Below are 12,921 nucleotides of genomic sequence, written 5' to 3'. Positions count from 1 at the left end.
TTTGAAACTATAGCTTGACTTTCATACCCCGATTAACAGTAATAAAATTTAACTGATATACTACTCAATACAGTTTAAAAGAAAAAGAGTTAAATCTTTTAAAAATATAGACCTTAATTCAGTGGGGGAAACACAGAAGTAAAAAGCAGTGTAAACTCACCAGCCGCCGCAGTAAAGAGCAGCTGAGCTGTTTCTGAAAGGAACCGGGCCGCACTCATCTTCATGAGCGCTTGCCGCAGCCTCCGTCTCTGTTTCTAGTCCTAGCAAGTGGTTCCCAGCCGACTGGACACGGCTAGTTTTAATTTAAATTGGCCTAAAGAAAAGATACACACTTGGTAAGAACAAAATTTAGACTATATAACTTGTTTTAAATGTCTGTGGGTATTTTTTCACAAAGCAAGTGAGTGGTAAAATGAAATATCTAACTTTGGTAGTGTGTGCGTGTGTGTATATGTTTTGAGTTTTGTAGGGTTTTGGGTCCTTATTTGGGAAAATGAAGGTTTTGATCCTGTGTCAGTCCAGAAAAATTGCTGACCTGTGAAATTCAGAAGTCTGGGAACCATTATGGCAATAGAACCTTTTCCCAAAAGGTTAAGAGAATCCCGGCATGCAGTGGTTTTTGCACACGCTACTCTTGGTGTCAGAGTAAGGCTGTGTAATGGCAGAAACATCTGAATATCTTAAAAACAGTAATGATTTGCCTAGATACTGTGCGTTTTAAATTTAAGAATAGAAATTCCTGCTTCTTCATGCCCTGCTTTTACCCTTCCTCTTTCAGTTTTGTCTTTACCCATCTGAACTCTGTGATTTTATTTTTTTATTTTAATTTTTGACAGGAGGTTCCTGGTTTGTTTGTTTGTTTTTAATCAGAATATCTACAAGTTAATATTTAGATTTTGTTGTTGACTCTAAAATGAATTCGTAAAGCTGTGTTTGCTTATTTGTTGGGTAGCCTTTTGCTGAGAGCTTGTATGGATGCGGGAAATAAAATTATTTTCTATTGTGTTTTAAGGGGAGAGGAAGAGACACAGACAACTGAAGTACAGTTGGCCCTCCTTATCCATGGTTTCCCTTTCCTGCAGTTAACCATAGTTCAAAAATATGAAATGGAAAATTCCAGAAATAAACAATTCATAAGTTTGAAATTGTTCATCATGCCCTGACCAGTGTGGCTCAGTTGATTGGGTGTCATTTGGCAGAATGAAAGGTTGCAGGTTCAATTCCTGGTCAGACCACATGCCTGGGTTGTGAGCCAGGTCCCCAGTAGGGGGCGTGCAAGAGGCAACCACACATTGATGCTTCTCTCCCCCTCTCTCTTCCCCTCTGTAAAATAAATACATAAAATATTTTCTAAAAAAAAATGGAATTGCGCATCATTCCGAGTGGCATGATAAAATCTCGACCCATCCTACTCCATCCTACCTGGGATGTGAACCACCCCTTGGTCCAGTATATCCATGCTGTAAATGCTCCCTGCCCCACCAGTCACTTAGTGGCCACCTACATGATCAGATCAGCTGTCATGGTATCTCTGCTTGTGTTCAAGTCACCCTTCTTTTACTTAATAATGACTCCAAAGTACAAGAGTAATAATACCGACAGTTCAGATAATGACAAAGAGAAGCTCTAAAGCGTGTCTTTTAAGTGAAAAGGTAAGTATAGTACAGTAAGATATTTTGAGAGATAGACCACATTCACATCATGTTTATTATAAAGTATTGTAATAATCTATTTTATTATTAGTTATTATTTATATCTTACTGAGCCTAATTTATAAATTAAAGTTTATTATAGTTATATGTGTATATATGTGTGTATGTATAGGAAAAATATAGTATATGTAGGAGTTGACACCATCTGAGGTTTCAAGCATTCACTGGAGGTCTTGGAATACATCTGCAGCAGATACGGGGTGGCTGTTGTGTAGTAATGGCTGGTATGCAGGCGGGTACTAGCATTGTGGGAGCACAGAGGGAGAGGTTGGTGTGCTTTGAGCATTTCTGCGGGCTAATGAAGTCCATTTTGAGTTAATACAGTTTTTTGTTATAGTATGGTTATTACTCCTTTACATTTGTCTTACTCTCTGAAATAATTTTTGAGAGGAAAAAATTTCCAAGCCCAGAAAAATGTATCTTAATGCACCTTTCTCCCATTTAACTCCCTTCTGATTGATACTGTACTTCAAATGAAAGCCTTTTGTTTTAAATCATTGCTATGTTAAATTATTACAAATGCGCCCTGACTGGTATAGCTCAGTGGATTGAGCATGGGCCTACAAACCAAAGGGTCACTGGTTCGATTCCCAGTCAGGGCACATGTCTAGGTTGTGGGCCAGATCCCCAGGTGGGGGCACGTGAGGGGCAACCACACATTGATATTTCTCTCCCTCTTTTTCTCCCTCCCTTCCCCTCTCTCTAAAAAAATTAATTAAATAAAATCTGATGTGGACCCCGGCCCTCCGGGTCTGTGTTGTGGCTGTGACGAACGAATGCACACGGACTGCAGAAGTGCTGCGGAGAAAAAGGGACAGCATAGCCGCTCCCTACGTGAGAGAGAGGGCCTCGACCCCTGCCGGGAGAGGCTTTTATTGCTTTTCTGGGTGCATTACATTGCGGATGGTCCTCATACACAGGTTACTATGCACAGGTTCGCTGTAGCTGACTACCTTTTACCGATAACAAACAAAAGAATGTTGCTAATTACTTCAAAGAGAAGGATGTTTCAGATCAAGCGGAAAAGTAGTTGAACTGGTCACACCCCATACTTGGGAGGTTTAGCACAAATTTTAGGATGTTCCTTTAGAGATAGACAGTAAACATTTGCTGCCTTAATTCAGGCTGAGGGAGTTGTAGCAAAAGCAAGTCTCATAGCAGCCTAGGTGCAGTGTAGGCCTGATTCCCCACGGGAACACCTATCCATGGGCGTGGGTCCTGTGTGCCGACTTCGCTCCCCACTGGCCTATCCAAGTAGGGGCTGGGCTACATTTCCCATACCACTCGATAGGTTCCCTATAAAAATCTTAAAAGAATTATCCTATACTTCGTGTATTATTACTATCGTCTCTTAAAATCTGAAAATTCAAGCTCCCATGAAATCTAAATTTGGATATTACTTTTCCTACCAAATGAAACATTTTGCTGAACCTAGAATGTATGGTTTTCCGTATAGTGTTTGCAGAACCTAGAGTATTTTCATTGATGATTGAAACTAGTACATTTTTATTGACCATTTATGTTTAGTAATGACAAATCCTTTGGCTGCTACATATGACTATAGAGAATGGCTCAGCACTGGTCCATTTCTACTACTACTCTGTACTCATCTTAAAGTGGTTCATTTAATATCAACCATTGTGAAGAGTGATAAAGTAGACTGGTGGGTAGTTTGGGGAAATACTTTATTTTTCTATTTTATTAAAGGGAATTTTAATTGCATAACACATTGATGAGTTATTCATTTAAAAAAGCTTACAGCAGCTGATATCTGTTATTAAATTTGGAATGCTTTATAGAAATAGCTCTCTGAATTTGTCAAAATAGCTCACAGTTTACTAATAGCAACAGTAGTTATGTTGGGTTATTCTATTTCTAGACTTTTTTGTCAAAACTTGACTGTCAGGAACTAAGGAGCCTCTGGATTATGAGCTTCTGTTAATATAGATAAAATATTAAGTAATATGTGCATTTGGTAAAATACCCATCAGGGAGAAGATCCCTTAATTGCATTTCTTTAACCTTTTGAAATTGTGAATAAGCTTGATTGCATTTTAAATCTTCAGCTTCCTTTTAGGTAAGTGAAATGTATTCTGATTTTCATAAAGATATGTTTATTCCAAGAGGATTGTCAAATGTGTAGTTGTATACAATCAAAGGCACGATTAATCAAATATTATACTAAGACTAGCAATTACTTTTAAGTGAAATACAAAGGAGTTTCGTCCCTATTTTGAATTTCTTTGAATCGGTTTTTTTTTAAGACTCTAATTATTTATTTTTAGAGAAAGGAGAAGGGAGGGAGAAAAAGAGGGAGAGAAACATCAATGTGTGGTTGCCTCTCGTGTGTCCCCTACTGGGGACCTGGCCTGCAACCCAGGCATGTGCCCCGACTGGGAATTGAACCAGTGACTGTTTGGTTTGCAGGCCGGCACTCAATCCACTGGGCTACACCAGCCAAAGCTCTTTGAATCAGTTTAAACTCTTCACAACTTAATTGATTACCCTTGTATTCAGAGTAGTTTGTTGATATCTGCTATTTTTACAAAATCTTGGTGAAGTAGGTGGGACACTTATATTACTTAGGGATTGAGAGGTTTTCCTATCTAACTGTGTACTACTTACTTTGGGTCACATGGTACTACAACTAGAAACAGTAGCCAGATCTCCTGGTCTCCAAATCTTAACCTTAATTTATACTTCAAAAGGATTGTCAAAACTTGTTTGAATTTAGTTGGATGTAGTATAGTAGTTTTTCAAAGGAAAAGATGCCATTGGGTCTAATAAATGGTTTCTTCCGTGCCATTCCTGTCCTTGGGTACGGGTCAGGCCTCTGGCAGCAGACTCAGCCCAGTGCGCACCTTAAAAGGTCAAAATTCAAGGAACCAGAGAAGTATGTTCATTCTGACCAATAAAAAATGTCTTGACAATATCTAGTGACATATAAGGGTCTGTTTCCTGGATGTACTAATGATGTAATTTCTATTATAAAATAACATGAAGTCAGCACAAGGGTTTTGTGAGTAGAAATGTCCATAAACCTTGGCTCATTGGACTGTCCAGTGCTAGGAAGACAAGGTACCTCGGCAAATGGTCTCTGCCCTGAAGTAGTCCAGTAAATTGACTTCAAATTGTGGTTTCTCACTGTGGGGAAACTGAAAGGCCTGACTCAAACGTGAAGGGTGAGGAAGGTTTCTTTTAAAGACTTTCACGAACACCACATTCATTAATTAAGGTAACACACTTATATGTGAAATGTTTTATAAGGCTTTTTTGGCATGAAAAACTTTCAAAATACCCCTATGTGCTCTGGGAATATGAGTGATGATTTCATTACTTAATCAAGGAAGTGAAAATGAAAGGCTGTGCAAATTAACGCTGGGCATGTAATCTCGGAGGAATTGCATCCAAGCCCATCCCTGTATGTGCTCATCGGCATCTGTGTTTAGGGGCTGAGTTAGCAGACATGCCCTCAGGGGCGTGGGGTTTGACGCATTTGTGGACAGTGAAACGGTTGGATGGTGAGAATTGCTTAAAACTGGGTATTGCGAAAGTGTGGCCCCCTTTCTTTGGGCTTGCTAATTATACTTGGAGAAGATTTGGAAAGGAAGCAAATTGTTTTATTGAGCCAAACAGACTTATTTTGCTTGGGGAAAAAAAACAGTAATATAAATAACATTTTGCAGCCTTTATGACTCAGTTTGTGCTAAAGCAGACCCTAGGTTCACAGGCTGTCAGGGTATATAGAGAACAACTGTATTTGAGATCCTATATTTAATTCAAATGTGAAAAACATGGCCAGATCCTAGGAACTGGTTTTTTGTACTTTTCTTTGGTGAATTTCAGGCCTGAGTAGGGGTTAAAAATATGAGAAAGTCAATAAATTAGGGAAGATAGTCAGTGGGAGATCATAAATGGTCATTTGCAGGGAAAGAACAAGAGGGACTATGGGAACTGATTTTTTTTCCAGTAGAAAAGGCAACCTTTTTTGCTAGAAAAACATTTTAATTTTTGTTTTATATTTACATGATTTTTGGATAGGAGTTAGGGCTGGAAGTGGAAAGGCCTTCCCTCTGGCAAGTTAAGCATGGGAAGAACAGCTCACCTGAGGCAGGGTGGGAGGGGCTAACAACTACCTAGGATCCTTTATCTGATACAGCTTACAGGAAATCCATGACGATACAGTACTTGTGGGGGATGGAGGGAAGTGCTGCTGTCTTTCTTTTACCACTGCTGCCTCCTCCCCCGGCTAGGAGATGTAGGCTGCCCCGCTTCTTCCAGTTAGCCATGCGTTCATCATCATCAAGATTCTAGCAGCTGGGGACTGCCGGCCGAGATGGAGGCGTAGGTAGACACACTGAGCCTCCTCACACAATCAAAAGAAGGTCAACAACAAATTTAAAAACAAAAACAACCAGAATTGACAGAAAAGTGAATTGTATGGCAGTCCAACAACCACGGAGTTAAAGAAGAATCATTCATCCAGACCAGTGTGAGGGGTAGAGTCAGGCAGCTGGGTAGAGAGGACTCGTGGCAAGGCGGTGGGTGGAGGACTGGGGTGGGCAAGGTGGCAGCTGGTGGATGAGGCGAGGCAGAGGATTGTGAACTGGGTGGTCCCACATTCGTGTACAGATAAACCAGGAGGAGCAACTGGGGAGCAAGACGGACTGCTCAACCCAGGGTTCTAGTTCAGGGAAACAAAGCCTCAAACTTCTGAAAACACCTGTGGGGGGTGAGAGGGCAGCAGGAGAAACTCCCAGCCTCACAAGAGAGTTCCTTGGAGAGACCCACAGGGTCCTAGAACATACACAAACCCACCCACCTGGGAATCTGCTTGTGGGAAACGGGGGCAGTGACTGAAAACTGGCAGAGGGCGGAGCAAGTGCCATTGTTCTCTCCCCCACATACAGCATCACAACACAACGTGGGTTGCCCCACCCTGGTGAACACCTAAGGCTCCTCCCTTTGCTACATAATAGGTATGCCAAGACAAAAAAAAAATGTCCCAAATGAAAGAACAGATCAAAGCTCTAGAAAAAATACAACTAAGTGACAAAGAGATAGCCAACCTATCAGATGCACAGTTCAAAGCACTGCTGATCAGGATGCTCACAGAATTGGTTGAATTTGGTCGCAAATTAGATGAAAAAATGAAGGCTATGCTAAGTGAAATAAAGGAAAATGTATAGGGAACCAACAGTGGCGGGAAGGAAACTGGGACTCAAATCAACAGTGTGGACCAGAAGGAAGAAAGAAACATTTCAACTAGAACAAAATGAAAAAACAAGAACTCAAAAAAAGGAGGAGAGGCTTAGGAACCTCCAGGACATCTTTAAACATCCCAACATCTGAATCATAGGGTTGCCTGAAGGAGAAGAGGAAGAACAAGAAAGTGAAAACTTATTTGAACAGATAATGAAGGAAACTTTCCCAATCTGGCAAAGGAAATAGACCTCCAGGAAGTCCAGAAAGCCCAGAGAGTCCCAAAGAAGTTGGACCCAAGGAGGAACACACCAAGGCATATCATAATTACATTACCTAAGATTAAAAATAAGGAGATAATCTTAAAAACAGCAAGAATAAAGAGACAGTTACGTACAAAGGAGTTCCCATAAGGCTGTCAGCTGATTTCTCAAAAGAAACCTTGCAGGCAAAAAGGGTCTGTAAAGAAGTATTTGAAGACCTGAAAGGCAAGGACCTACATCCAAGATTACTGTATTCAGCAACGCTTTCATTTAGAATGGAAGGGCAGATAAAGTGTTTCCCAAATAAGGTCAAGTTAAAGGAGTTCATCATCTCCAAGCCCTTATTGTATGAAACGTTAAAGGAACTTATCTAAGAAAAAGAAGATCAAAACTATGAACAGTAAAATGACAACAAACTCACAGTTATTAACCAAACCTATTACAAAAACAAAAACTAAGCAAACAACTAGAACAGGAACAGAATCACAGAAATGGAGATCCCATGGAGGGTTATCAGCAGGGGAGTGGCGGTGGGGAAGGTACAAAGAATAAGTAGCATAAATGGTAGGTGTAAGATAGACAGGGGGAGGTTAAGAATAGTATAGGAAATGTAGTAGCCAAAAACTTATATGTAGGACCCATGGATGTAAACTAAAGGGGGGAAATGTAGGTGGGAGGGGGTGCACAGGGCTGAGGGGAATAAAGGGGGGGGGAATGGAACACTATAATAGCATAATCAATAAAATACAGTTTTTAAAATGTCAAAAAAATATTCTAGCACCTACTTGGGTTTTGTTATATGTCTTCATTTTTCTGAATGTGATCATTCTTCCAGTTTTTAAGGTGTGATACATAATTAGTATATGAATTACAGGAGTAGTGGAGATGAGGTGGGAGGTTTCTAGTTTCTGCTCTCCCCAACTCCCTTACCTCTGGAACACTTCAGATCTTTCTTTAAGCCCCAAAGTATATTTCAGAACCACTCTTCTCTTTCTGTTATTTCTTATTATTTTCATCAGTGCCAGAGAAAATGCTGGAAATTTATGAGTTGGATGACATAGTGTTTGGTCTGGGCAGGTACCAGGGGATCGAGGGGAATAGATGTATTAACAAAATAATAAAATGAACTCAGATACCCCATCAAGAGAGACCTTGTTGCCTAAACATAAGGAGTGTAGCTAAATGAAACTTAAGTGCCTTCGGTGACTGCCTCAGCTTTGGAGCCAGGGTCACCCTCTTCTCAGGGCAGCCCCCAGCCAACGGCTGGGCAGAGAGCAGTGACGTGCCTGCCTGGCCTTCTCACCCAGCACGCCAGTCCCCCCACTCTCACCGACCGGCCTCGCTCCTGAGCTTTCGCTGGTCGAGCTGCCAGATCTGCGTCCTGGTCTGATAGCTCCTCCTGCCCAATGCTTTTCTTCTCACACGAGTTCTCTCCTTTGAGCCTTTTTCATTCCTAAATGTATTTTAGCGTCTGCTTCCTGGAGAGTCTAACCTGTGATGCACTTCCTGAGTAAATCATCCTTTCCGCCCTGTTACTACTCTTTTTACCCTAGGCATTGCATGAAACATCAGGGGCGTGGTGAAAAGGTGTTGCTCCTGTGTGTATGTTTAACACATGCTCTTTCCATAAAATTTAGTGAATACGGATAGCACAAAGAAGAAATTTTAAAGTCACCCAAAATAATTTTTTAAAATTAATTACCTTCACTAGAGGTAACTTGATCATGGCTTGATTTGGTAAACTTTAGAGAAGATTAAGCATTAAGTGTTCAGCTTGGTGAATTTTTCACAAACTGAACCCATCTGTGTAACCATTATTCCAGTGGAAACCACTTCACCAGCAGCCCAGGAGCCTCCCAGTGGCTGCCAAAGCTAACCACTGTCCTTACTTGCAACAGCATAAATCAATTTTGCCTAGTTTTGAATTTGATATAAGCACGGTTGTGTGTATGTGCTCTTCTGATTTCTTTTGCTCAGTGATGTTGAAACTTAGCTGAGTGTCTGTCTGTGGCTCCTTGCTGCACAGTGTTCTGTCTGAGTGCACCGCAAAAGAGCTGAGTGTTCTGTTGTTGAGGGGCATTTGTATCATTTCCAGTTTTTCACTTCCTGGATTTATTATGATGTTTTCTAGTATAAATATTGCCTTGTATTTGGTATTTTAGCTGGTTAGGCCTATTCTTGGGACATTTATTATCCTTTTAAGTGACTTATCTTGTGTAAAAGCTAGAAAAACTGTTATTTCTAAAACCACATCCTCAGAATATTCTCACTACTCTTTGTAGCACCCAGTTATTTTTTCCTTCCAAGTTTGAGGTCTCAGGTTATGTTACTGGCCAAGGGAAGGCAGTTGTTATTCCCTTTGCTGTCCTCCAGTCCCATCCTTGAGTGAGGGGGATTGTTAGAGGACCGGTTTTCTGGTTTTCTGGTTATACCAGAACTTGGCTATCATAGTTTTCAGTGGAGTGAAAAAATGACAAGCCTGTAGGGCTTGTTTGGTATTTGGGATGGGCTTGGTGCTTGAGCTGTGCCTATCAGATCAAGGTGGCTCCCGACCAGCGCTGCAGAGCAGACTTCCTACGGAGGGTCTCAAACCCATCCTGGGCGGCTCGGGGGTGTGTGCCTGCGCTGTGTCAGAGCTCCCAGCAGTGTGCACTGATGCCCCGCCATTTCTTCCCCACTGTAGCTGTCGAGTGGAATGTCATGGCCAGCTCCTCGGACAGCGAAGATGACAGTTTCATGGCGGTGGACCAGGAAGAAACTGTGCTGGAAGGGACAATGGAGCAAGATGAGGAGCCTCAGCCGGTATTAGAGGTTGAGGAGACTAGACATAACAGGTCCATGTCCGAGCTGCCGGAAGAGGTTTTGGAATACATCCTGTCCTTTCTGTCACCGTACCAGGAACACAAAACTGCAGCCCTTGTCTGCAAACAGTGGTATCGGCTCATCAAAGGTACCGTGGAAACCGGAGACGTTTATGTATTTATTTAAAATTTGTTTGAATGGTTTATTGTTAAACTTCCAATTTTATTTTCTCTTTTCTCCCTTAAATTTACTGTGGTTCTAAAATTTAGTGTTAGTTAACATTGTACATTCCCTTTTCTCTTTATCCTGGTTATTAGTTTTACGAGCAGCTTGACTACTATAATATTTAATTAATTTGAAGTTTTAAAATGAAGATGATTTTCTGCATATTCTTAGAGCTGATGTGGCAAATTACATTGCTCTTGAATAGGCGGAGAGGGGACAGATCTGAGCTAACAGTGGCAGCTAACATTAACATGGCTCTTCCCGTTGTCAGGCACTACTGGAACTGCTTGACAGTCCTCTCAGCACACTATGAGAGACGCAGACACCGGGCGGGGTACAGCTGAGTGACTTACCCACCGTCACTCAGGTAGTAAACGAAGGACCGAAGGTTCACAGTCAGTCTGTCATCAAAGCCCTTGTTCTTTGTGAGGATATCATATTGCCTTTTAAAGTGGCTAATTGTTCCCTTTGGCAGCAAATATACTAAAATTGGAACAATACAGAGAACATTAGCATGGCCCTGCGTAAGGATGACATGCAGATTTGTGAAGCGTTCCATATTTTTTAAGAAAAAGATCATCAAAAATATGAACAGTAAAATGACAACAACAAACTCAAACTGTCAATAACTGAACCTGGAAAAAAAAAAAACAAAACCCAGAAACAAACTAAGCAAACAACTAGAACAGGAACAGAATCACAGAAATGGAGATCACATGGAGGGTTATCAGCAGGAAGGGAGGAGTATGGGGGAAAAGGTACAGGAAAAAGCATGAATGGTAGGTACAAAATAGACAGGGGGAGGTTAGGAATAGTGTGGGAAATGGAGAAGCCAAAGAACTTATGTGTGTGACCCACGGACATGAACTAAGGTGGGGGAATGCTGGTGGGAGGGGAGTTGAGGGTGGAGGGGAGTGAAGGGGAGAAAAAAGGACAACTGTAATAGCAAAACCAATAAAATAAACATTTTTCAAAAAGTGGCTAATTGTGGCAAATGTGGATTTGTGAGAGCATTTACCCCTTGTTTTTTATCTCTAAACAGCACAGTCCTTATGGATACCTGTTGCTTTTTAAAATGAGTTTCTCCCCTTTTTCCCTTCATTTTCTAACCAAGAGTTCAGCTTTAGCTAAATGTTGAGATTACTGGCTGAGCTGTATGTTGTTGTTTTTTTTTAAGATTTATTTATTTTTAGACAGGGGAAGGGAGGGAGAAAGAGAGGGAGAGAAACATCAGTGTGTGGTTGCCTCTTGGGCACCCCCAACTAGAGACCTGGCCTGCAACCCAGGCATGTGCCCTGACCGGGAAGCAAACCACCTACCCTTTGATTCACAGGTCGGTGCTCAGTCCACTCAGCCACACCAGCCAGGGTTGTATTTTTAATTTAAGATAGCAGGTATTTGGTGTTATTCCATTTTAGGCAGAAGCAACCCTCCCCCGCCCACTTTTTTAAATGAAGATGACCAGGCCAGTTCAATAATCTTTGATCCAAGCAAGGATTGGTAGCAGTTTGTTCTTTCCTGGTGGGAGCAAGGCAGCAGAAACGTGAAAGAGAAAAACCTTTAGATAAGAATCAGTCTTAAAATCCTTTCCTTGCATCAGATTGGCTCACAGGGGAGTGCAGTCCTTGTCAGTTATCCAAGTCCGCCCTGGAGGTCTAAGGACCAGCTGTATTGAAACTGCTTGTCAGGTCCTGGACTCATCTGCTTGTAACTAGTAATACTGGTGTGCACAGTCTGCTTCTCTTGGCAGAGCGAGTGGGCTCTTCGGGACAGATTGGCCCCTACACTGTGGAAATAGGCGTTTCACCCCTAAAATAGGGAGAGGAGTAATAGATGAGGGGCTGTGATCTAATCAACATATGAATTTATTCTTAGACTTCATTTGGCATTTGTGCCACCTTGGTCTTTTTTTTTTTTTTAAGATTTACTTATTTATTTTTAGAGAGGAGAAGGGAGAGAGGGGGGAATAAGTATATGATTGCCTCTCACACCCCCCCACTGGGGACCTGTCTGGCAACCTAGGCATGCACCCCAACTGAGAATCGAGCCATCGATCCCTTGGTTCTCAGCCCGAGCTCAGTCCATTGAGATACGCCAGCCAGGGCTAAAAATAGACTATTTTTTAAAAGTGGTTTTAGGTTCACAGCAAAATTGAGCAGGGTCAGCGGTATCCCATATACCCCTGCCCCAGCACGTGCACAGCCTTCCCTGTGTCAGCATGCCCCACCAGAGCAGAGCGGTGCATTTGTTACAGTCGATGAACCTACACTGATACATCATCAGGGCCCAAAGTCTGTAGGTGATATTAGGGCTCGCACTTGGCGAACATTCTGGGTTTGGACAAAAGTGTAATGACCTGTGTCTGCCATTATAGTAAAAGTTCTCACTCGTTTTTTAAAATTTTTGTGAGTTTATTTGAATCAAACTGACATACGCCAGGGAGCAAAATCTCAAATACTCCCAAGTTCTCATTTTTTAAAACAGATTTTCTTAATTATAAATAACAACTTAGTTATAAACAATAATCCATTGTAAACTAAATTTTATCTCCTTGTTTAAGACGGAGAATGCTTAGTTGCCATGTTCCAATGATAGATATTTACTGAATACTTACTATATTCCAGGTACTGTTTTACTATTCTCTTAGTCACGAAGCTACATTGCCTCCCAGCCCCTTTGCTTTGTAATAACTAATACCGGTTGTTGGATGGGTTGCA

General features: G+C 41.5%; 1 protein-coding gene and 1 non-coding gene across 4 annotated transcripts in view; both read left to right on the top strand.

The window, feature by feature from the left end:
- Positions 1 to 12,921, top strand: part of FBXO42 (F-box protein 42) — an 83,776-nt gene that overhangs the window by 28,466 nt on the left and 42,389 nt on the right. For all 3 annotated transcript variants that reach the window (XM_036025369.1, XM_036025370.1, XM_028512949.2), the window contains one exon: positions 9,861 to 10,127. In XM_036025369.1, the coding sequence (XP_035881262.1) occupies positions 9,861 to 10,127 (267 nt within the window). The remainder of the gene's footprint in view (positions 1 to 9,860; positions 10,128 to 12,921) is intronic.
- LOC114498209 lies at positions 10,664 to 10,769 on the top strand. The gene has a single exon (XR_003684656.1). It is a non-coding gene; the product is annotated as a U6 spliceosomal RNA (small nuclear RNA).

The sequence above is a fragment of the Phyllostomus discolor genome, chromosome 5 (assembly GCF_004126475.2).
Source record: "Phyllostomus discolor isolate MPI-MPIP mPhyDis1 chromosome 5, mPhyDis1.pri.v3, whole genome shotgun sequence".
In the NCBI taxonomy this organism is placed as follows: Eukaryota; Metazoa; Chordata; class Mammalia; order Chiroptera; family Phyllostomidae; genus Phyllostomus; species Phyllostomus discolor.
This window is presented reverse-complemented; position numbering and strand designations above follow the sequence as displayed.